Here is a 21017-nt window from a genome sequence, read left to right on the forward strand (position 1 = left end):
TTTATTCTGGATACAAGTTTCTTATCTGACCTGGGATGATTTATAAATGTTTCTCCCATTCTGCCATTGGCTTTTCACTTTCTTGATGGCATCATTTACAGTGCAAAAGTTTTAGATTTTTATGATGCTCAACTCACTTATTTTTTTCTTCTGTTGCTTGTGGTGTAGTATCTAATAAACCATCGCCAGACCCACAGGCCTGAAGATTTTCTGCTAGGTTATTTTTTTTTTTTTTTTTCTGCTAGGTTATCTTTAAAGAGTTTTTTTTATAGATCTTATATTTAGTAGGGCTGTGATCATTTTGAGTTCCTTTTTTGTATGCAATGAGGTAGGAGTCCATCTACATTCATTATATTTATGGTACTTCTCTGTAAAGGAATAACCAGTTAACTGGTTTAAAAGATCTTCAGTGATTTAAAAGGCCTTTAGGTGGGTCTCCACGAAGTCAGTCCAAAGTAATTATGTGCTAGAATAGGTTTCTACCCCCTCCTCTCAGGCATGTAATAGGGACTTGAAAGGTTTTCTGGTGTCATCTGTAACAAGAATGAGAGATTATTGACTGTGTAGGCGTTGTTTTTATTTGGAGTGATTTCCCCTAGTCAGAATGACATTAAAATATTTTCTATTTCTTCACTACTCTAAATAAGCTGGGAAAAGTAGAGAAAAACACCCAACTTAATTTGGTTAGAAGCTAAATTATCACCTTTAAAGAGATGATTATGTGGAAACAAAAGAGAAATTACCTTTCTGTCTTTGAGCTGTGCAGTGTTTGTTTTAATACTACGTCCTGGGAATAGTTTGAGTAATAGTAAAATAATAGTCTACACCTTGGAATCCAATACCTGGATATTGGCCAGTGGTAAAGAGGCATTGTGGGGAACTGGAGGAGACTGCCCCACCCCATCCAGTAAACTGCCCAGGAGGCAGCTGGATAAACAGCTATGGTGTTGGCACCAAAGAGTGATCTGGGCAAGTGTTTAGCTTCATAGTCACTGGCCTTGTTATCACTTGCATGGTATGAGAACAGAGGGCACAGAATGCTATCCTGGACAGGTGTGGCATCTAAGAGACTGGACTTGGGAGAGATCCAGAGGTGACAGGGGGAGCAGCAGCAGAGATGGCAGAAAACTAGGAGAGTGGGGGTCACAGAAGCTGGGGAGGAGTTTCTCCAACAGCTGTGTGTCTGCAGAGTCAAAAGCTGCTGGGACCCCAAGGAAAAGATGTAGTTGGTTGCTGGGCCCCAGTGAATTGTGAGACCAGGGGGCTATTGTGAGGGAAGAGAGAGTGGGAGCCACTGGAGGCTGCAGGACCATTTCTGTGTAAGTAAATCCTTGAAAGGAAGCCATTAGAAATATCAGTATTTTAGTGCTCAGAGGAGATCCTTTGTCATGTAATGGCTCTCTGGTGCCAGATTGAGTTTGGTCGTGCACGATTCATCTTTTGGATACCTTTCTTTAAGCTCCGTCATTGTTGATTCGCTCAACAATTGTGCATCTTCTAATGCAGCAGTGCACGCCTCCTGATTCTTGTTGCTCTCTTTGCAGGTCTGGACAAAGACTGTCGCCTGACTGAGCCACTGGGCACAAGGATAGCCGAGTTCCCTTTGAACCCCATGTTTGCAAAAATGCTGCTCGAATCAGGTGGGTGAAGACCTATGGTTTTCATTGATTTGATTTTGTCAGAGAACTTATCTCCCCAAGTTCTGTTCCCCCTGGGGGAGAGGGCACGGTGTAGTTGGAGTAGTGAGATCTGCTGCTCTAGCTGCCTGGTTTGGGGCATGTTTCTTACTTTGGTTCAGTGCCCGTCATCGCTAACTCAGCTCATACCTGTTTGTTTCCCTCGGGCCTAGTCCTGACACTTTTTTTTAATCAGGGAAGTTAAAATTGACCCTTGTAACAATTTTTAAGTGTACAGTTTTGTGGCATTAAGTGCATTCACATTGTTCTTCAACCATCACCACCATCCCCCTCTAGAACACGAATTTCATCTTTTCACACTAAAACCCTATCCCCATGAAATACTAATTTTCTCCTCCTCCAGCCCCTGCAGTCACCATTCTACTTTCTGTCTCTCTGAATTTGACTGTTCTAAGGATCTCATATAAGTAGAATCATAATATTTGTCTTTTTTTGTCTGATTTCACTTGGTATAATGTTGTAGCATGTGTCAAAATATTCTTCCTTTTTAAGGCTGAATAATATTCCATTGTGTGTGCATATTGTTCATCTGTTGGTGGACACTTATAGAGCCCCCACATTTTGGCTATTGTGACTAGTGCTATTATGAACCTTGGCATACAAGTATGTGAGTCCCTGCTTTCACTTTTTTGGGGTATGTACTTAGAGTAGAATTACTGGATCTTGTGCTAATTCTATGTAAGTTTCTGAGAAATCACCATACCATTTTTCACAGTGGCTACACTAATGTACAAGGGTTCCAACTTTTCCACTACCTTCCAAGTTTTGTGCGGGTATGAGTCAAGAGATAAAAGTGTACACCCTGGAGCTCTTAGAAATCAAAATCACATAGAGTGTAGTTTGTGTGTGTCCTGCACCCCCAAAATATTTTCCTTGCTTTTTTAACTTTCGCATTAATTGCCAGTCTGCAAAGCTGTATTTCAGACTAATATGGTGATGGCTATAATGTATTTTGGAACAACCAAGAAAATGATCTTAGCATCTTACATTGAGAAGCTGGATTCCAAGTTTGGGGTGGGGGAACAGACATTCACGAGTCTGGAAGTCGTGAGGAACTCAAATGGGCTCTCTCGGTCTGATGCCCAGGGCTGATCATGGCAGACTCTGCCCTCAGGACCAGCAGCAGCCACACAGGGTGCTTCCCTGGTCTAGTTATGCCTCGCACTTGACAGGTGAGTTGAACCCTTCTGAGAGGTACACTCCCTATGTGAATGGTCCAAGGGCAGAGAAGTAGCCAAAGGTCACAACCCACGTGTTTCTTGCCCTTCTTTCCCTCTCAGACTTTATTCCAGAATTCTAAGTATCCATGTAAGAGAAAGGAGCAGGCCTGGAGCTGACCTGCCTTAGTGACGGGCCACCCTGGCCCCACCCTGACTCCCAGCCAGAGTCCTGTGGTGTGTATGGTGCAGAGGGTGACAGCAGCTCCAGCCTCAGGGCCTCCTTTCATCTGGGCCACGTATAGGATGTAGCATTTGACAGGGTGAAGTGCTTACGAACTTTAAAAATCAGGCTGTATATAAATATGATCTTAGTATGGTGCAAGGAAAATATCGGACGGTGTCTCTCAGTTCTCGCTGACATCATTTGTCTCATTGACATATTTAAGTTTGTAATCAAGTGTGCTTTTTTGCTTCATAGGAAATTTTGGCTGTTCGCAGGAAATTCTAAGCATTGCTGCCATGATGCAGATCCAGAATATCTTTGTGGTCCCCTCAAATCAGAAGTCCCAGGCAGTAAGTCCCGCCTTTCCCTCAAGCTCTTCATACTAGTCTCCAACTTTGGGTTTTCCTTGTTAAAGCTCCCCAGGACCTGCTGATGACAGCTGTGAAGTGGTATCAGCGCACACTGAGTGCTGTCTGGGGCTGCTGCTGCACCTCACGCTTAATGGACGTTTCACTTTGTTTTCACAGCATCCTGGGTAGATGGGGCTGTGTACGCACATTCAGAGATGCAGGCGCAGGAAGGTTAGCCAGCTCACTCATGGTCGCAGTCAGAATCAGTGGTTGCCTTCACTGTCCATAGCCCCGACTTTACCATTATCCTGCTGCAGTTTCCTGTGAGGAAATTGGCTGCTCTGGTTGTGATCTGGTGGGCACGTTAGTGACATCAGGAGTCCGGTGCCCGGGTGCTGTGGTTCTGGTGGTGGTCAGGGTCAAGCCAACTCAGGGACAGGCTGTACGCAAGGCTCGGGTGTCAGCGACGACCGGAAGGTGGAACATTGGAGAGACCAAGGGAAAAGTTATGATGTTGAAGAGCTCCATGGAGGCGAGGCGTGTGATTGAGACAGGTCACAGATGAGCTGAGGGTCCCTTCCTGTGGGTAGGGTCAGAAGAGGGTGTGCGGTCGGGGGACAGACTTGCCTGCCTCCATGCCTCTGTTTTCTGTTTTAACCTTCTTAACTGTCTTTCCTCAAGACAGGCAAGCTCATTTTTAAGATGAGGAAACTGAAGTTCTGACCACTGTCTAAAATTACAGCATACCCACCCCTGGTTTTGTCTTTGTCTGTAGAACTTCTTACCACCTAGTTGCTGTCTATTTTGCTTATTTATTTTGTTGGTGTGTTTCTCCTACCACGGTTTTATTCACTGTTGTATCCCAAATGCTTCTCATGGTGCCTGGCCATGGTAGGTGGTCAGTCAATATCTGTTACTGAGTGAATGCAGGGAAGGTAGGTTGGTGATTTATGAGGTATTTGATTCAAGGAGAAAGTCCTGATGCTGATCATCATGTTTGCACACTTGTGTGTATATTGTATGTGCTGCCCCTTGAACGCAGGGGAGCATATGGCATTGCCCAGGGTCTTACTGAAAACAGAATTCAGGGGCGGCATCTGAAAGGATTGTGCAGCTCATGGTGTCCCAGGACTAAGTGTCTACCACGTGCCAGACACTTAGCCCCTGCCTCTGGGGCTTATCTCCAGGTCAGGGCTGGGAGTTCTGAGATGATAGTGACTGGGTAGAGGAGGAGAGAGGAAGAACACTGATGTTTATCTAATACCTGTGCCAGGTACTTTATAGGGAATTATCCTACTCCCACAGTAGTGGTGATAGGTCTAATTTCTTCATTTGACAGATAAGGAAGTTGAGGCTGAGGTAGGTTAAGTAACCAATCCCAGGTCTTGCAGGAAATAGCAGAGTTAGAGCTGGTGCCAACCTGGTCCTTTCCACTCTGAGCCAGGAGCTATTCATGTGTGTGTGGTGTCACCTCCCAATACCAAAGGGTCATGAAAAGGGCCTTCTAAATGTGGCTTTGTTCCCTCTAGATTCGAATGCACCGAAAATTTGCTGTGGAGGAGGGTGACCATCTCACCATGCTGAACGTGTATGAAGCATTTATCAAAGTAAGCACAGACAGCGCTAGAAGTCCCCAACATGTACTCCCCAGGGAAGGTGTTTTGGGATGAGGCTTCTAGAAATTCAGTTTACAGAGGAATGACCAAGATGCCTCTTTATTCTTGTGTTTGTTGCTAGTTCTAGGCCCCCTGCCTGTGTTTGTGGTGGTTTTGCCTGAACACGGAATTATTTCTTGCTTTTCCCTGCCTAGAGGTGTGGCCACTATCTGTGGGCTTCATCAGCCTTCCCCAGCTGGCGCGCTTAACCACCCAGTGTTGTTGGACAACACTGTCTAATACCTGAGTAGGAAGTTCTGTCTATTTCTAGCCAAGTAAGGAGTAACTTATAGTCTGAAGTTGAATCTTCAAAGCCATCTCGATGAGCCTGATGCTGCACGTCCCCACCTCTCCTCCATCTGCCAGTTGAGCTTGAGGAGACATTTAGTGGACATTCACATCTGTCCATATCCAGCCTTAGGTAATAGGAATTTTTGTTGTTCTTAGTAGTCTGTCAGCCTAAGGTCTAATAGTAACCACTTAGTACTCTCATTAAAAATTGCTGAAAAATGAGATCTGTAAGGATGATGGGAACAGACCCCTGTCATGTAAAGAGGAGGAAAGAAGGGAAAATAGATATTTCAGATGTTTGGCATCTTGTTTTCATTTATTAAATACTTCGCTTAGAAGAGGAGAACTAGTGTTTGTTTTGCTAGACATTTGAATGGGAGATAATTCCTTTGATAAACAGTTTTCAGAAAAAATTTCCCTCTTCCTGAGGTTATTGATCATCGATTAAATCAGTTAAATTTCATTTTTATGAGCACAGGGCACCTTCTCCGACCTGCAGCCTCCGCGCCCATGGAAGCACAGTCGTTTAAGGTTGCCTTCTCAGAGATTCCTGTGTGATTTACATTTTCTTATTGAAAACACTTTGTCCCTGACTTAGAGTATAATTTCAGAGCTACATTCCCACAGCAATAACTTTAGACAAAATGATCACATTTAAGAGTGCAGAACAAAATTAAACATTGTTGATAGGAATCATACTTTGGGGACAGAAAATTTGCAATAGTAATTTAAAAATCATTTTTGACTTGGCAAGTCGTATTGCTATAGTAAAAAAGTAAAAAAGTGATAAACTCAAGCCTGTCAAAGAAGGCAAATTCATTTACAAAGACCCGTAGGGAAGTGGTTCTTTCTAATAACTAGCCACTCAGGGGCATTTAAGATCGCAAACGATTCTGCTTGTTGTGAAGTGTCATTTCCCCTCTGTGGTGAGGGTGAGATTGAAGAACTGTCAGGTGGTCCACCCGATGCAGGACTGGTCACCCTCTGAAGAGCTGGTCCCAGGTAGGCGCACAGGGATGAGAAAGCAGCTGTCTTCACAGACAGCCTCAGTCAAGAGCATTTCTGTTTCCCTTCCTCTCCCTTTGTCTGGGCTGTTCTGTAGCACAACAAGAACTCTCAGTGGTGTCAGGAGCACTTCCTGAATTACAAGGGTCTTGTCCGAGCTGCGACTGTGAGAGAACAATTGAAAAAGCTGCTTGTCAAGTTTCAAGTGCCCAAGAAATCTAGTGAAGGTAAGAACACGGTGCCCCGCGGGGATGCGCTTGCCTCGCTCCACTCACTTGTGTTCTTCGCCTTCTCCTGCCGCCTGGTGTGAGGCAGGCCTGTGTGCTCTGTACCCACCCCAAGCTCTGGTCGGAACTGCCTGTGTTCATGAAAAGCCAAAACTATGAACCAGAGACACTTTTTGGGGGGTGGGGGCCGGGAGGGGAGGGATTGGGGTCAGAATGGGGCATGTGCAGTTGTATGGGGGAATATAAAAATAAAATTTATTATTTAAAAAAAAATAAATAAAAGTGGGGCGTTTCTTCCAAGGAGGTTCACTTTTATCTCTGAAGGTGATTCTTACTAAAAAAAAAAAATTGATGCCCCCTGACAACACTTAAGAATGGTTAGCGTCCACTTCATTGCACATTAGATAATTAGTTTTCCCATCAAGTCTTTGCAAGAAAAATAACTGTTAGGTGGATGACTATAGTAGCAAACAGTGAGAGGAACAGTCCAGCAGGTTCCCCTGAGCAGCCATGGAGGGAAGGTGGTGACCTCCATAGATGGCCTGGGGCAGGCCTCCAGCTCTGGAAGCAGAGGGGGTTGGGGCAGGAGGTGGTTGTAAGGTGGCTTGAAGCAGCCGGCAGTGGGTTTGGCACTGGGCCCTGTGTATCCCGGCACAGACAGGCAGGGATCTCATCCAGCACTGTTTGCTGCCCTGTGTAGGTGACCCGGACCCAGTTCTGAGGTGCATCGTTGCGGGGTTCTTTGCCAATGCAGCGAGGTTTCATTCTACTGGCGCTTACAGGTATTTGATCCTTTGTAAAGACATTTGTTAAAGCAGATATCCTAAAAATGTCCCAGCCTTCACAGAGCTGATGTGCAGGGGCAGTAGAGAAATTAAATAAATATCATGCTTCCTTCCAAAAGTGAGTGGAGGTTAGCTTCATAGCTTTCAGCCAAGTATATTCACTTTGTGGACCTAGTTCTCCCGTCTTCACCCTTTGCGTATGTTGTAGAAGGATGACAGTTCTGTTCTAATAGCAGAATGATAGAGGGAGCCGCCAAAGATGATCTTTTCTGGTGAGGTTACTTCTGCCATTGAGTAGTTGTTATGTTTCTGGAGCCCTGCAGGACAGGCTACCTCCTGTCCTGATACATTGTGGCCACATTTGCTGTCTATCTTATTTCTGTCCCCAAGGATAGTGTTTGAAAGAGAATGTACAGCAAAGAAACATAGGCCTGCGCAGAGTAGTATTTTTCTAAATTATTTTCTGAACATCCACCTTCTCTTCCCTTTTTTGCATGATTTATTCTTGATATCTGGGGTGGTAGCAGGGGAGGGGGCTACTGGCCCAGGGGGAGAGGGTGACAATAATCTCGTTTGCGTGAAGTACCATCTGCGTGCATTTTTGATGCTATTAAACACATCTGTGGCAAGGTCTTGCTGTAAGTATTTAAAATGTTCTTCAGACAAAATTCTTGTGTTTTTCAAGGACTATCCGTGATGATCATGAGCTACATATCCACCCTGCGTCTGTCCTCTATGCGGAGAAGCCGCCTCGCTGGTATGTCCCACTTGCTCCTGCTTAGTCTGGGAGCTGCCTTGCAGGCCAGGCCAGGCCTGGATTGCCTCTGGGCCCCAGTGTGCCTTTGCTGACTGCGTTACCCTGAGTCATCTCCAGGGTTCTTGCCCTGCCACAGATCTCCTTAAGAAAGCGGTGATATTCCTCTACTCCCTTATTCCCTCAGTGAACATTCATTTCACTCCAGACTAACTGAGCCACATAAATGCATTTGTTTAGGATCACCCCTGTAGCCAGAACCCAGCCCTGTGGAAGGTGAAGGGGAAAAGCTCATTTCTAATTGTGGCTTCTTGACTCTCATCGCAAGATACCTACTAATGCTTCCGTCTGGTTTCAGGGTTATCTACAATGAGGTCATACAGACCTCCAAGTATTACATGAGAGACGTGACTGCTGTTGAATCTGCTTGGCTGTTGGAGCTGGCTCCACACTTTTATCAACAAGGAACGGTAAGAATGAACAGAATCTATCCTAACCGCCTCTTACCTGCCTATCTCTTCATAATTTAAATACACATTTATTCTCCAATTGAATGCCCTAAATTTGTGTTCTCATCCACAGTAGCTCATGGTGAGGCCAATCACCTATCCCCAAAACAATCTGGGTACAAACACTGTATCATTTGCTCATAATGAAGCACATTTAAAAATAAGCTTCTGTGACTCAAGCCAAAAATGAGAGTGTGTCTCCAGCTCCTGCTTATGTGTCCTCCTCTTCCAAACCATCTTCTAAACCATCACTCTCGGGCCACCTTCCCCGGGAGTGGCGCCCGTCCTCTGCCGAGGTTGCCCTGCACACACCGTAAACACAGGTTGCCTTAGATAAGGTTAACCCGGCAACCCCAGGTTGTGGAGGTGAAGCTGTGTGCCCGCTTTGCCATGCACAGGACGAGACGGTCAGAGATTTGCGTTCTTCGCTGTCAGGAAAAATGGGCCATTCATTGTCTCCCCCAACAAGCTTATTTTTTTTTTTCGTGCTATATTTCCCTTCACTTCTTCCACCTCTCTTTTTTTTTTTTTTAAACAAGAATTGGGGTACAGGCCAGAGATGTGGGGGAACAGAACAGGCAGACTGAGTGAAATACACTGCTGAGGGGAGCAGTGGGCGAGTCAGGAGAGGTCTGCTGCTCCATGTGGGTAGCTCCCTGGCCAGGGATCGAACTCCTGCTGCACTGGCTGTGGACAGCTTCATAGGCTGCGTCTTAACCCGCTGTGCCACCAGGGAGGCCCATCCCCAACAAAATTTTTAATGGAGGGATGGCTCTGTATGGCAGTCTGTCATGATACAGGTAAACAGCGTCCATGAACTTCCTGGCCTACCACAGCCCGTGGTCTTGCTCTCTCTGCTCTGTACTGTTTTAACTGGAGTGTTTGGGCCTGTTACATCTGATGTGATGCTGTGTGGTCAGGTTTAAGTGTGTTATCTTCTATTTCCCAGTGCCCAGAGCCTTAGTCTTTGTTCCTTTTTTTATTGTCTGCCTTTGAATTAATCAAATATTTTTTAGTATTCCATATTGTGTCTTCCAGTGGCTTTTTATACTTCTTGTGGTTGCTCTAGGAATTATATACACATCCTTAATTCATCACAATTGACCTTCAATTATATTACACTATCTAATTGATAACGTAAGAGACTTAAGCCAGTAGATTTCATTTCCCCAACCCATTCTTTATGTTAGTGTTGTCATATATTTTATTTCTACATATGTTTGTGTTAGTATGTTATTTCTACATATTCTCATATGCTTTATTTGAGTATTTGGTTATGTGTTTTATTTCTTCACGTTACATATTTTATTTCTACATAATTCTACATTTTATTTTTATATGTATTTTATTTCTACACACATTGTTACTATGTTTGCTTGAAATGATTGTCATTTAAAGCGATTAGGAAACAAGAAAAAAGTATTTTCTTTAAATCTTTGAACTTTGTGATAGCTCTTTTAAAGGGCTTCTGTCATTTCTGGTCTATTTTCTCTCTTTAGATTGTCTTTCCTCTTCGTTACAGGTTGCATTTTTCTGCTTCTATTGTTTACTAATTCTTTATCGTATGCTAGGCATTATTGATGCTGTGCTATGAAGAATTGGGATTTTTTTTGCTAGACTGTTATGCCTTGAATTGGTGAACGGTTAATACTTAATTTCACTGTTTGAGTTAGTCTTTAATAGGCCAGGTCTAGATTAGCCCTGACCCTCAGGCCTGGCCTTTTGCTGTCTTGACTGAACGTCTATTGTGCTCTGTGAGGTCTTTGCACCCTGGCTCGTGAGAATGCCAGCATTGCTCACACTCCAGAATGTCTGCATCAGCTTAGGACTCCCCAGTAACTGCGCTGCCAGCCTTGGTGAGTGCAGGCTTGCACAGGAGCCGGTTGGTGCCCGCCCAGAGACTTGGGAGTAGCCCTGTGTGGGTTCTGGAACTTCTCCTGATGCCCTGACCTGCAAATTCCAGTCTCAGCAGCCCTGCACCTGATCTCTGTCTCCTCTGCCCAGACACACTGTTCTCTATTTAGGATTTACTTCCTGATGCTCAGGTTTGGGCAGCTGCCAGAGACCCAGGTGAGTGCAGGCTCCTCTTGACCATGTCCTTTTCCTCAAGGACACAGCCTTTTGCTGTCCGTTACTCAATGCCCCCAAACACTTGCTTTGGCTATCTTGTCCCTTTTTACCATAAGTCCCACAGAAGGGAAAGTCCAAATGCTGTTCTTTCAGCAGGGCTAGAACCAGAGTCCAGGATTTTCAAACCAAAACTTGTATTAATCACGGCATTTAAAAATTGTGAGGTCTCACATTAAATATGGATTTCAGATTACCCGTGAAAGAACTGTTGAGTCTGCTGGCACTGGGCCACCGCCTTACCTGCTCAGCTCCTGGAAGCATTTGTGTCTGTGACCCTATAAGTGGAAGTATCTTCTCATTTATCCCTCTCCAGCAACATTAAGGGAATTATCTTTTTGAAATTCTCATAACATTTACAGCTCTTCTCCAATATTTTAGCTTCTTTAGGTCAAGCACACAGTTGAAGGGTAAATAGCCCCAAAAGTTGGGAGAAAATGACAACCCCAAATTTCCTTTTGTCTCCTCTCCAGAGGCCTGCTTTTGTTGGCTCCTCAGGTCCACTTTGATCACTGCCTGGGATCAGAGTATTTTGGAGGCACCTTTAGAAGTCAAATAGTGCAGCAACCTCATTGTGTAGGTGAGGGTCCTGAACCCCCTGATGAAGCTGTTCAGGGGACCCTCTGTGAAGGCCAGAAGGCCTGTCCTCTGTGCTCCTCAACCCGGGTGACTTTCCATTACCTCTGTTTTTCAGTGTCCTCTCCCCCTGTGAAGAGGCCTGACATGGTCTACAATCTGCTGTGTTTACACTCAACATTCTTCCCAGAGCTGAGCCCCAAAAATGGTCCCACAGGCATGATGACATCATCTCCCCTTCCCAAGCCAAGGCTGTGGGTGCCTGACATTAGCTGTAGGGTCACATCAGGTGAAGTGCAGGGAGGAGAAAACACAGGAGAAAGTCACCAAGACCAGTGGTTGGAGGGGGAAGCGCAGGAGCACCTGTTTAGAAGCTGGCCTTCCTGTCCTTAACTTTTTCCCTTGTTCTCAAGCTGTCTTTGAAATCCGGGCGCTCCCTCCTAACTAGGTCCTTTGCAAGAACCTCTGCTGCCTTTTCTTGGGTGTAAACAGTAGGAAGTGCCCTCTTGAGGCACCTCGAGACTGTGCCGTCCATGCAGCCCCCTCTGGGGTCGCACATGGTGATGTTGTCTTCTTTTGCCCTTTCATTTTTTTTGTTCCTTGTTTAAATTTTTATTTTTTTAATTATTATTTTTTTAATTTTTTACATCATTGTTCATTTTTAAACAATATTTGCTTCTCCCCACTCCCTCAGGTGTAGTCCCATAGAGTTTCCTTCCCCAATGCACCCGTGCACCATCACCTCAGTCCCCTGTGCTCCTCCCTCCCTCCCTCTGTTCCCTCTCCAGCCTCCTCCCCTGTAGGATTCTCTGATTTATAATTGTCTGTTTTTGCTTTGTTGTGTTTTGTACTGTTGTTATTTTTTTTACACTGATGTCTTATTTGGTTCCCCTATATTCCTGCTGTAAGTGAAACCATCCGATACTTTTATTTTTCCTGCTGACTTATTTCACTGAGCATAATCCCTTCTAGCTCCATCGACGTTGCTGCGAATGGCATGAGTTTATCTTTTTTGATTGCTGAATAATATTCCATTGTGTATATATAACACATCTTCTTGATCCAGTCATCTATTTTGGACATTTGGGTTGTTTCCAGGTTTTACCTATTGTAAATGGTGCTGCAATAAACATAGGTGTACAGGTGGTCTTTTGAATCAGTGTTTTTGTGTCCTTTGGGTAGATCCCTAGGAGTGGAATTGCTGGGTCATATGTATGGTAGCTCCATTTTTAGTAGACTGAGGAACCTCCAGACAGCTTTCCATAGTGGTTGGACCAGTTTGCACTCCCACCAGCAATGTAGGAGAGTTCCTTTTCACCACATCCTTGCCAACATTTGTTATTTATTGCTATTTTTTTTTAATATGTGCCATTCTTACAGGTGTAAGGTGGTATCTCAGTGTGGTTTTGATTTGCATCTCCCTGATGATTAGGGATGTTAAACATTTTTTCATATGCCTGTTGGCCACTTGCATTTCCTCTTTGGAGAAATGTCTTTTTTTCTGCCCATTTCTTGGCTGGATTGTTTACTTTGTTTTTGTTGAGTCATGTGAGTTCTTTGTATATCTTCAGTCCCTTATCAGTTGTATGGAGTGCAAAGATTTTTTCCCAAATCAGTGGGGTGTCTCTTTGTTTTGGTTGATGTCTCTTTTGCTGTACAGAAGCTTTTCAGTTTTAATGTAATCCCAGTTTCAATGTAATGTAATGTTTATCTTTTCCTTGACTTTCTTTGCTTTCATATTCTTTAAATATATTTTTGAGATGTATGTCTTGTAGTGTTTTACCTATATTTTCTTCTATATATTTTATGGTTTCAGGCTTATGTCCAGTTCTTTTATCCACTTTGAGTTGGTTTTTGTGCACGGTGAGAGGTAGTGGTCTAGTTTCATTTTTTTGTATGTGGTGGTCCAGTTTTCCCAGCACCATTTATTGAACAAACTGTCCATGTTCCATTGCATATTCTTTGCTCCTTTGTCAAAGATCAGCTATCCATTTAAGTGTGGGTTTATTTCAGGGCTCTCTATTCGGTTCCATTGGTCTGTGTGTCTGTTTTTGTTCCAATATCAAACTGCTTTAATTATTATGGCTTTGTAGGGTAGCTTGAAGTTTGGAAGTGTGATATCTTTCTCCTTTGTTTTCATCAGTAGGGCTTTGGCAATTTGTGTTTTTTTTTTTTTTTTTTTTTTTGTGGTTCTGTATGAATTTCATTAGTATTTGTTCTATTTCTTTGAAGAATGTGATTGAGATTTTTATTGGAATAGTGTTGAATCTGTATATTGCTTTTGGTAGGATGGCCATTTTAATCATGTTAATTTCTTCAATCCATGAGCAGGGGATGTCTTTCCATTTCTTTGTGTCTTCTTCTATTTCTTTTAACAGTGTTTTATAATTTTCTTTGTATAGGTCCTTCACCTCTTTTGTTAGGTTTATTCCCAAGTATTTTATTTTTTCTGTTTCAATCATAAAAGGGATGGTTTTCTTGATTTCTTTTTCTTCAGATTGATTGTTTGTGTATAGGAAGGCTACTAACTTTGTGTGTTGATTTTTATATCCTTCTACTTTACTGAACTGGCTGACTATTTTGAGTAGTTTTTCTGTGGAGTTTTTAGGGTTCTCTATGTATATCATATCATCTGCAAACAGTGATAGTTTTACTTCTTCTTTCCCTATTTGGGTTCCTTGTATGTCTTTCTCTTGTCTTATTGCCCTGGTTAGGGCCTCCAGTATTATATTGAAGAGCAGTGGTGAGATTGTCTTGTTGCTGATCTTAAAGGAAAGGCCTTCAGCTTTTTGCCATTGAGAATAATATTGGCAGTGGGTTTGTCATATATGGCTTTTATCATGTTAAGGTATGTTCCTTCTATCCCAAGAATTTCAAGGGCCTTTATCATAAACGGATGTTGGACTTTGTCAAATGCTTTCTCAGCATCTATTGATATGATCACAGGGTTTTTATTTTTCTTTTTGTTGATGTGTTGGATTACACTGATCGATTTTCATATGTTGAGCCATCCTTTTGCCCTTGGCATGAATCCCACTTGATCATGGTGTATTATCTCTTTGATGCATTGTTGGATTCTGTTGGCAAGGATTTTGTTGAGGATTTTTGCATCAGTGTTCATTAGGAGATTGGCCTGTAATTTTCTTTTTTTGTGCTGTCTTTGTTTGGTTTTGGTATTAGTGTAATGTAGGCTTTGAAGAATGTATTTGGTAGTATTCCTTCTTTTTCAATTTTTTGAAAGAGTTTGTGTAGGATAGCCACTAATACACTGCTGAGTGTTTGGTAGAATTCATTTGTGAAGCCATCTGGACCTGGGTTTTTGCTTTTGGGGAGTGCTTTGATTACTGTCTCAATTTTGCTGCTTGTAATTGGTCTGTTTAGTTGTTCAATTTCTTCTTTGTCCAACTTGGAATGATTATATCATTGTAGGAATTTGCCCATCTTTTCTAGGTTGTTGAATTTGTTTGCATATAAGTGTTCATCGTAATCTCTGATTATTCTTTTGATTTCTACTGAGTCTGTTCTGATTTCTCCTCTTTCATTTGTAATCCTATATATATGTGTTTTCTCCAGTTTTTTCTTTGTGAGCCTGGCTAGAGGTTTGTCTATTTTGTTTATTTTTTCAAAAAACCAGCTTTTGGTTTCATTGATCTTTTAGATTTTTTTTTTTTAATTTCCATTTCATTTATTTCTGCTTTTTTATTATTTCCTTTCTTCTACTGGCTTTAGGTTTTCTTTGTTGTTCTTTTTCTAGCTCTTTGAGATGTGAGATTAGGTTGTTTCTTTGAGTTCTTTCTTGTTTCTTGATGTGAGCCTGTATTGCTATATATTTTCCTCTTATTACTGCTTTTGCTGCATCCCATACATTCTGGAAAGTGGTGTCCTCCTTGTTATTCAACTCAAAGTATTTTTTAATTTTTTCTTTGATATCCTCATTGACCAATAGTCTTCCAGTAGTGTGGATTTTAATCTCCATGACATGGGAGGGTTCCTTGTTTTCTTTTCATGATTTATTTCTAGTTTGATGCCTTTATGATTGGAGAACATAGTTGAAATGATTTTGATCTTCACGTATCTGTTGATGTATGTCTGTGGCCCAGAATGTGATCAATTCTGGATAATGATCCGTGCGTGCTTGAGAAAAAGGTGTACTAGGATTTTTGGGGGTGCATGTCCTATAGATGTCTGTTAAATCCATGAGTTCTATGTCTTTATTTAGGGCTCTAGTGTCTTTGTTTATTTATTGTGTTGTTGATCTGTCCATTGGTGAGAGTGGGGTGTTGAAGTCTCCCACTATATATGTATTTTCTTTAATGTCTGTTTTCAGAGCTGATAATAATTGTCTAATATATTTTGGTACTCCTTCATTCGGTGAGTATATGTTGATGAGTGTTATTTCTTCCTGGTGTATTGTCCCTTGATCATAATGTAGTGTCTGTCTTTGTCTCTTTTTACCTTTTTAAATTTGAAATCTATTTCATCTGATATAAGTATAGCTGTTCCTGCCCTCTTTTTTGGCCCATTTGCTTGTAGGATTGTTTTCCAATCTTTTACTTTCAGTCTGTGTTTATCTTTTGTGGTTAAATGTGTTTCCTGGAGACAGCAAAAGGTTGGATTTTGTTTTTTAATCTAGCCTGCTACTGTCTTTTTATTGATGAGTTTAATCCATTTACATTTAGAGTTAATACTAATATGTTGGCATCTGTATTTGCCATTTTGTTTGTCTTCTTTGTGATTTTATTCCTTGGTTTATTCTGTTCTTCATTCCTCTGTTGGTTTTGGCTTTAGGACTTCTTGTAGAATTTTTTGGAGTGGGGGTTTAGTTGTAATGAATTTCTGGAGTTTCTATTTGTCTGAGAAGGTCCATATTTTTTCTTCATAGTGGAAGGAGAGCTTTGCAGGGTATTCTTGGTTGGCATTTGCTGTGGTGAAGTTTGTCGAATATGTTACTCCATTCTCTTCTTGCCTGTAGTGTTTCTTCAGAGGAGTCTGAAGTTAACCTGATTGGTTTTCCCTTCTAAGTTATCTGTTTCTTCCCACTTGCCAATTTCATTATTTTTCCTTGTCTTGGACTCTTGCAAGCTTTACTATTATGTGTCTTGCTGTAGTTTTCTTTTCATTGTGGTAGTTGGGTGTTCTTCTTGCTTCTTGTATGTCTATATTCATCTCCTTTTTCATGCTTGGGGAGTTTTCTTCAGTTATCTCCTTGAATAATTTCTCAGTTCCTTTGTTTCTCTCCTCACCTTCTGGAATGCCTGTAACTCTTATTTTTCCTCTCTTCATGGAGTCTGATGATTGTCGAAGAATGTCTTCATACTTCTTCCTTTGCACTTCTCTCTCCTTTTCTCTTTGGGCTGTTTTTATTTCTGTATCTTCGAGAGTACTGATCCATTCTTCTATTTCATTGATTCTGTTTTCATTGCTTTTCCCAGAGTTCTTTATCTCCTCCAGTAATCTTTTAGTCTCCTGCATTCCTTTTCTTTCCTTTCTTGAGGTCTCAATTTCATTCTTCAGTTTAGCAATTATTTGTCTCAAATAATTTTTTTTCCTTTTCGTTTTCTTTCTGCTTTTTAATCATGATGATCATTAATTCTCTATTTGACAGGCTGAGAAGTTCTCCCATGTCATTTTTGAGCGCTGGTGACTGTTTTTCTTTTTGTGGTGTGTCCTTCTCCTGTGGGCTTGCTTGGTTATTTATATTTTTCCTTCTCCCTGCTATTTGTTTTCTCATTAGTTCTATGCGTTGGGACGTTGTGCCACTGGTGTTGGCGGGTATCTCTTTGGGGTTCTCCTTCAGTGGTGCTGGAAACTGTTTACCAGACCCAGTCCAGCACTGTATGCCAAAACTCCACCTGGGTGTTGATGCTGTGTTGCTGGGCATTGTCCCTTACAGTTCCCTCCCTCTGTATTTACTCAGTAACAGCAGGGAGTCAGCTAGTTGGTGATTTGTTCTGGTCTCTAGGTGGCGCCAGAGACCTGTACTTGCTGACCTGTGCTTTTTCCCTGTGGTTCTCTGTGAAACAGAGGGGTGGGGAGGGGAGCACGTCAACACGGGGCTATTGTTCAAGCTGGGTGCTGTGTCTGCCCCGTGTTCATATGGTACTGTGCCCGCAGCCTCATGGGTCCTGCGCCCTGAATTCTGCACTCCAGGCCTCAGTTCCAGGGCTGTCAGAGCCAAGACGCTGGCTGTCACCCTGTGCAGTGCCCGCTGCTGGGGCGCGTCCCACGCCCGGATCCTGGCCTGGCTCTCAGTTCCAGGATGGGGTCTTGCCCCACGCCTTGTTTCCTTTCTTAGCCCCTTTTGCGTCGCCCACCCCCTCTCAGAGCCTGGGTGGTTTTGGGCTCTCTGGCTTCCGGCCCTCAGGAAGCTGGTGATTTTGTTCTGGTCACGCGGGGGCGCCAGAGTGCCTTCCTGGCGTCCTTCCGGAGCTGTGCTTTTTGCCCCCGTGGTCTCCGGGGAACGGAGTGGGGGTGGCATGCGGTGACTCAGCTGTGTGGGGTGCTGTGTCTGCCCTCTGCCCCGCCGCCATGGGGATGCCCGAATTCCGAGCCGGGCTCTCAGTTCCGAAGCCCGCGGGTCCAGGACACGGGCGGTGGCCCAGTTCAGCCTCCGCAGAAATGGCGCCTTTTGCACCCCGCTCCGTGCAGGGCGCCCGGTTTTTGATTACTCCGTGAGGGTCATTCACCTCTGGATTCCCGCGGGTGTCCCCGCAAACCCAGGTCGCGGGCGCGGGGCCTGGGCAGCCACATCCGTGCACTTTGCGCCTTTCTGCCCCAGCCGCGCCCCCCCCCCCCCCAGTCCTGCGGGTGCGCTGCCCGCAGTGGTTCCTTTCCTGTCCTGCTCGGCCTCTACTTTGTTCTTGTTTCCCTTCTTCTGTCTGTTGGCGGATGTGCCGGCTCTGTGGCGGGGGAGGTAGCGGGGTTCTGCGCTTTCCTCTCTTTCTCGTCCCCTTTCATGGCTCCTTTCCTCGTTGGGCCGTTACCAGAGTCTCCCGTTTATCGTCCGTCCGTCTGTCCGTGCCCGCTCCAAGGACCGCCGCTTTTCCTCCCTGTTAACTGTTCTTACGGGAGGACGTGCTCGTGGCGCTTCGCCCCGCCGTGTTGATCCTCTTGCTCCTTCACTCCTTGCGAGCTTTGGGGCCTGCAGCTCTGCCCGCGGCGGCATCACTGTGCGGGGTGCCCGGGTGTGCTGAGACCGGGGTTCAGTCACGGGACCCCTGGGGGCCGGTGGCCTGCTCTGCCAGCGCTCGGGGAAGTGGGCGTTCCTCGGGTGAAGACCCCACTGCGCTGAGGGGGCCTGCCCTGCTTGTCGGTCTGTGGTCATTAAGGGGTGTCAGGGACACCTCAGCTGGTGAGCAGAGGTCCTTTGTTAAATGCATGTGCTCCCGCTGCCTCAAGTTTCAGGATTTCTAGCCCTTTTGGCCTCACCTTTGAGTTAAAGTTGGTGAATATCCTATTTCCAATGTGCGTGATTATCATGTGGGCCTTCACGTTCCTCTGCTGTGGAGAGGGACGTTTCTGGAAGGAAGGCAGGGTCCCAGGTGTGTGCTTTTTCTGCCTCCCTGCACTTGCACTGCAGGCATTCTGTGAGGATGGCAGTGGGCACAGGCACGGCCCACAGGGCACTTGCTAAGCTGCCGGATTGTCTTGTGCTCCAGGAGGCTACCTGGCCCTGGCAGGTCTTGAGCAGTTCTTGGGATCTCCAGGTGACGTCCCAGCTAAGCCCGGTACCCGGAGCTAGGTGTTTGTGTGCTTGGCAGAGCCCAGCTGTGTCTTCACACACAGCTTCCCACAGGGCCCACGTGACCAGCTCCAGCCCTTGGGGTTGGGCCTGGCTGACTGAAGGCCCATTTCCTGTGCTGGTCACTTGGACTTTCCCTCCAGACCACTTCCTGAGGGGCACGTCCTTCCTTGGGAAGGCGTGGATCAGGTGCAAACTCTGATTTGGTCATTATGGGGAAATCACATTTAATTTTGGGTTCTTTGTCGAGCCAAGCCAACTGTGACATTTTCTCTTCTCTTGCAGCACCTGTCTCTAAAAGCCAAAAGGGCCAAGGTCCAGGACCCGTGAACAGAGCCAGGCTGCAGCTTCAGGGCCTGCCGGTGCCCTCCCTGGGTGCCCAGGCGCGCCGGCCTGGCTCTTGCGGAACCTCCAGCTGCTCTGAGGGAGCTGCAGCCTGTTCCTTCGCTCCTTCCTTCCTTCCTGCTCCCCTCGGCCTCTGCATCCCTTGCTGGGACTGGAGGAGCCTGTGCATGGCAGGCACCTGCTGAGCTGCCCCCAGGCAGAGCAGGAGTTGGCAGGGCCATGCTCTTTGCTCATGCAGCACTCTCCCTATCCCAGCATGCCACCTCTGGCAGGTGCACTCCTGGCCCAGCTCTGGGCCCTGAGTAGGAAAGCCAGCCCTGCAGGCAGAGGCCCCACCTGGGGCTGGCAAAGGCTTTGCAAGGCTGGCTTTGCTTTCCCTGCCAGGGCCACGGCTATACTGGCTGTGAAGTCTGCTGCCTGGTGTGCACAAGCGTGTATCCATAAAGGGACGAGACCCTGTAGCGCCAGGAGTTCTGCCAGCACCAGGGGCATGTCTGGCGGGCATTAGGGCTCCACAAACAAGCGGCTTCGCCCGTCCTTGCCCGTGTCACTGTTTGTCTGCGGCCCGGAGACTTCTGGGATGACTGACCCACAGAGAGGGCTGGTGTGCGCTGTTCTTCATTCGCCCAAGGGTTTCCGGTTCCCAAGTGGGCTTAGCTTTCCTGCGGCGTATGTGGCACGTCCTGAACACCAGCTGAGCACAAGAGAGCGCCCGTCGCTCAGACCCCAGGACCCTCTGCAGCAGGAATTCACAATGTTTAGAGGCTCTAAGCTTCTGTAGCTCAGGAACATACTCGTGTATCTTTTTTTGTTCGTTCGCGCGTGTTCTCTGGAGAGCGTGGGGCGGCTCCGCCAGCAGGCACTGGCTTCGTGGCTGCCCCAGGGCTTCTTCGCTGTGACGATATTTGTGTTTCAACCCATGACTGACCAAGTTTTCTTTTCCCTTCCTGTTTCAATAACATTTATTTTAAAGACACTTAGCTTGAAAATTTATTTTTGTACTGACGTTACTTTGGATGGGCCACTTTTGGCACCAAACATACGTCATTTTTATTTCCATTTTATAAACATGTAAATAATGATAGTGATAACGTGTAAATAGTAGTAAACCTTTATACCTAAAGTAAACCTGTTCCCTCCCACCCGTGGCTCCTGTGGTCGGTGTTTTAAGATAATCCAGTTGTTCCGTGTGAGGACCTGACCTGAGAAACCTGAGCCGGGGCACACAGCAGTGTGGGCTCTCATGAAGTCGGGAAGCCCCACGATGTCCAGATGCCTCCAGAATTTACTAGAACAACTGTGGCCAGAGGTGCTGGTTCTTGCCAGTTTCCAGTTGGGATCTTTCTGCAGAAATGTCTGAAATATTTATTTTTAAAATCTAAACATAGGACCAAGGCTGATCCTGGTAAGCTCCTGCTGGGGTGGAAGGGTCCACACCCCCTGGGTTGAGGCTGGACTTTTCCAGAAGGGGAGATCAACCATGTCAGGGGGTGCAGATGGAACGAGCCTCGCCCACCCACTGCCCTCCTCTGGGGCCCGATTCCAGAGCATGTCTGCCCACCCCTCCCCCTT

The 21017-nt window shown here is 45.2% G+C and overlaps 1 protein-coding gene across 1 annotated transcript in view; it reads left to right on the forward strand.

The window, feature by feature from the left end:
* Positions 1–20607, forward strand: part of DHX35 (DEAH-box helicase 35) — a 65979-nt gene extending 45372 nt beyond the window's left edge. Inside the window, exons 15-22 of the mRNA XM_037498780.2 lie at positions 1545–1640; positions 3336–3430; positions 4960–5037; positions 6479–6608; positions 7309–7390; positions 8079–8150; positions 8506–8617; positions 19386–20607. Coding sequence (XP_037354677.1) covers positions 1545–1640; positions 3336–3430; positions 4960–5037; positions 6479–6608; positions 7309–7390; positions 8079–8150; positions 8506–8617; positions 19386–19430 — 710 coding nt within the window. The 3' untranslated portion in view covers positions 19431–20607. The remainder of the gene's footprint in view (positions 1–1544; positions 1641–3335; positions 3431–4959; positions 5038–6478; positions 6609–7308; positions 7391–8078; positions 8151–8505; positions 8618–19385) is intronic.
* Positions 20608–21017: the final 410 nt, after the last annotated feature.

This window comes from Talpa occidentalis, unplaced genomic scaffold (genome assembly GCF_014898055.3).
Source record: "Talpa occidentalis isolate TD23 unplaced genomic scaffold, MPIMG_talOcc4v2.1 talOcc4.10, whole genome shotgun sequence".
Taxonomy (NCBI): Eukaryota; Metazoa; Chordata; class Mammalia; order Eulipotyphla; family Talpidae; genus Talpa; species Talpa occidentalis.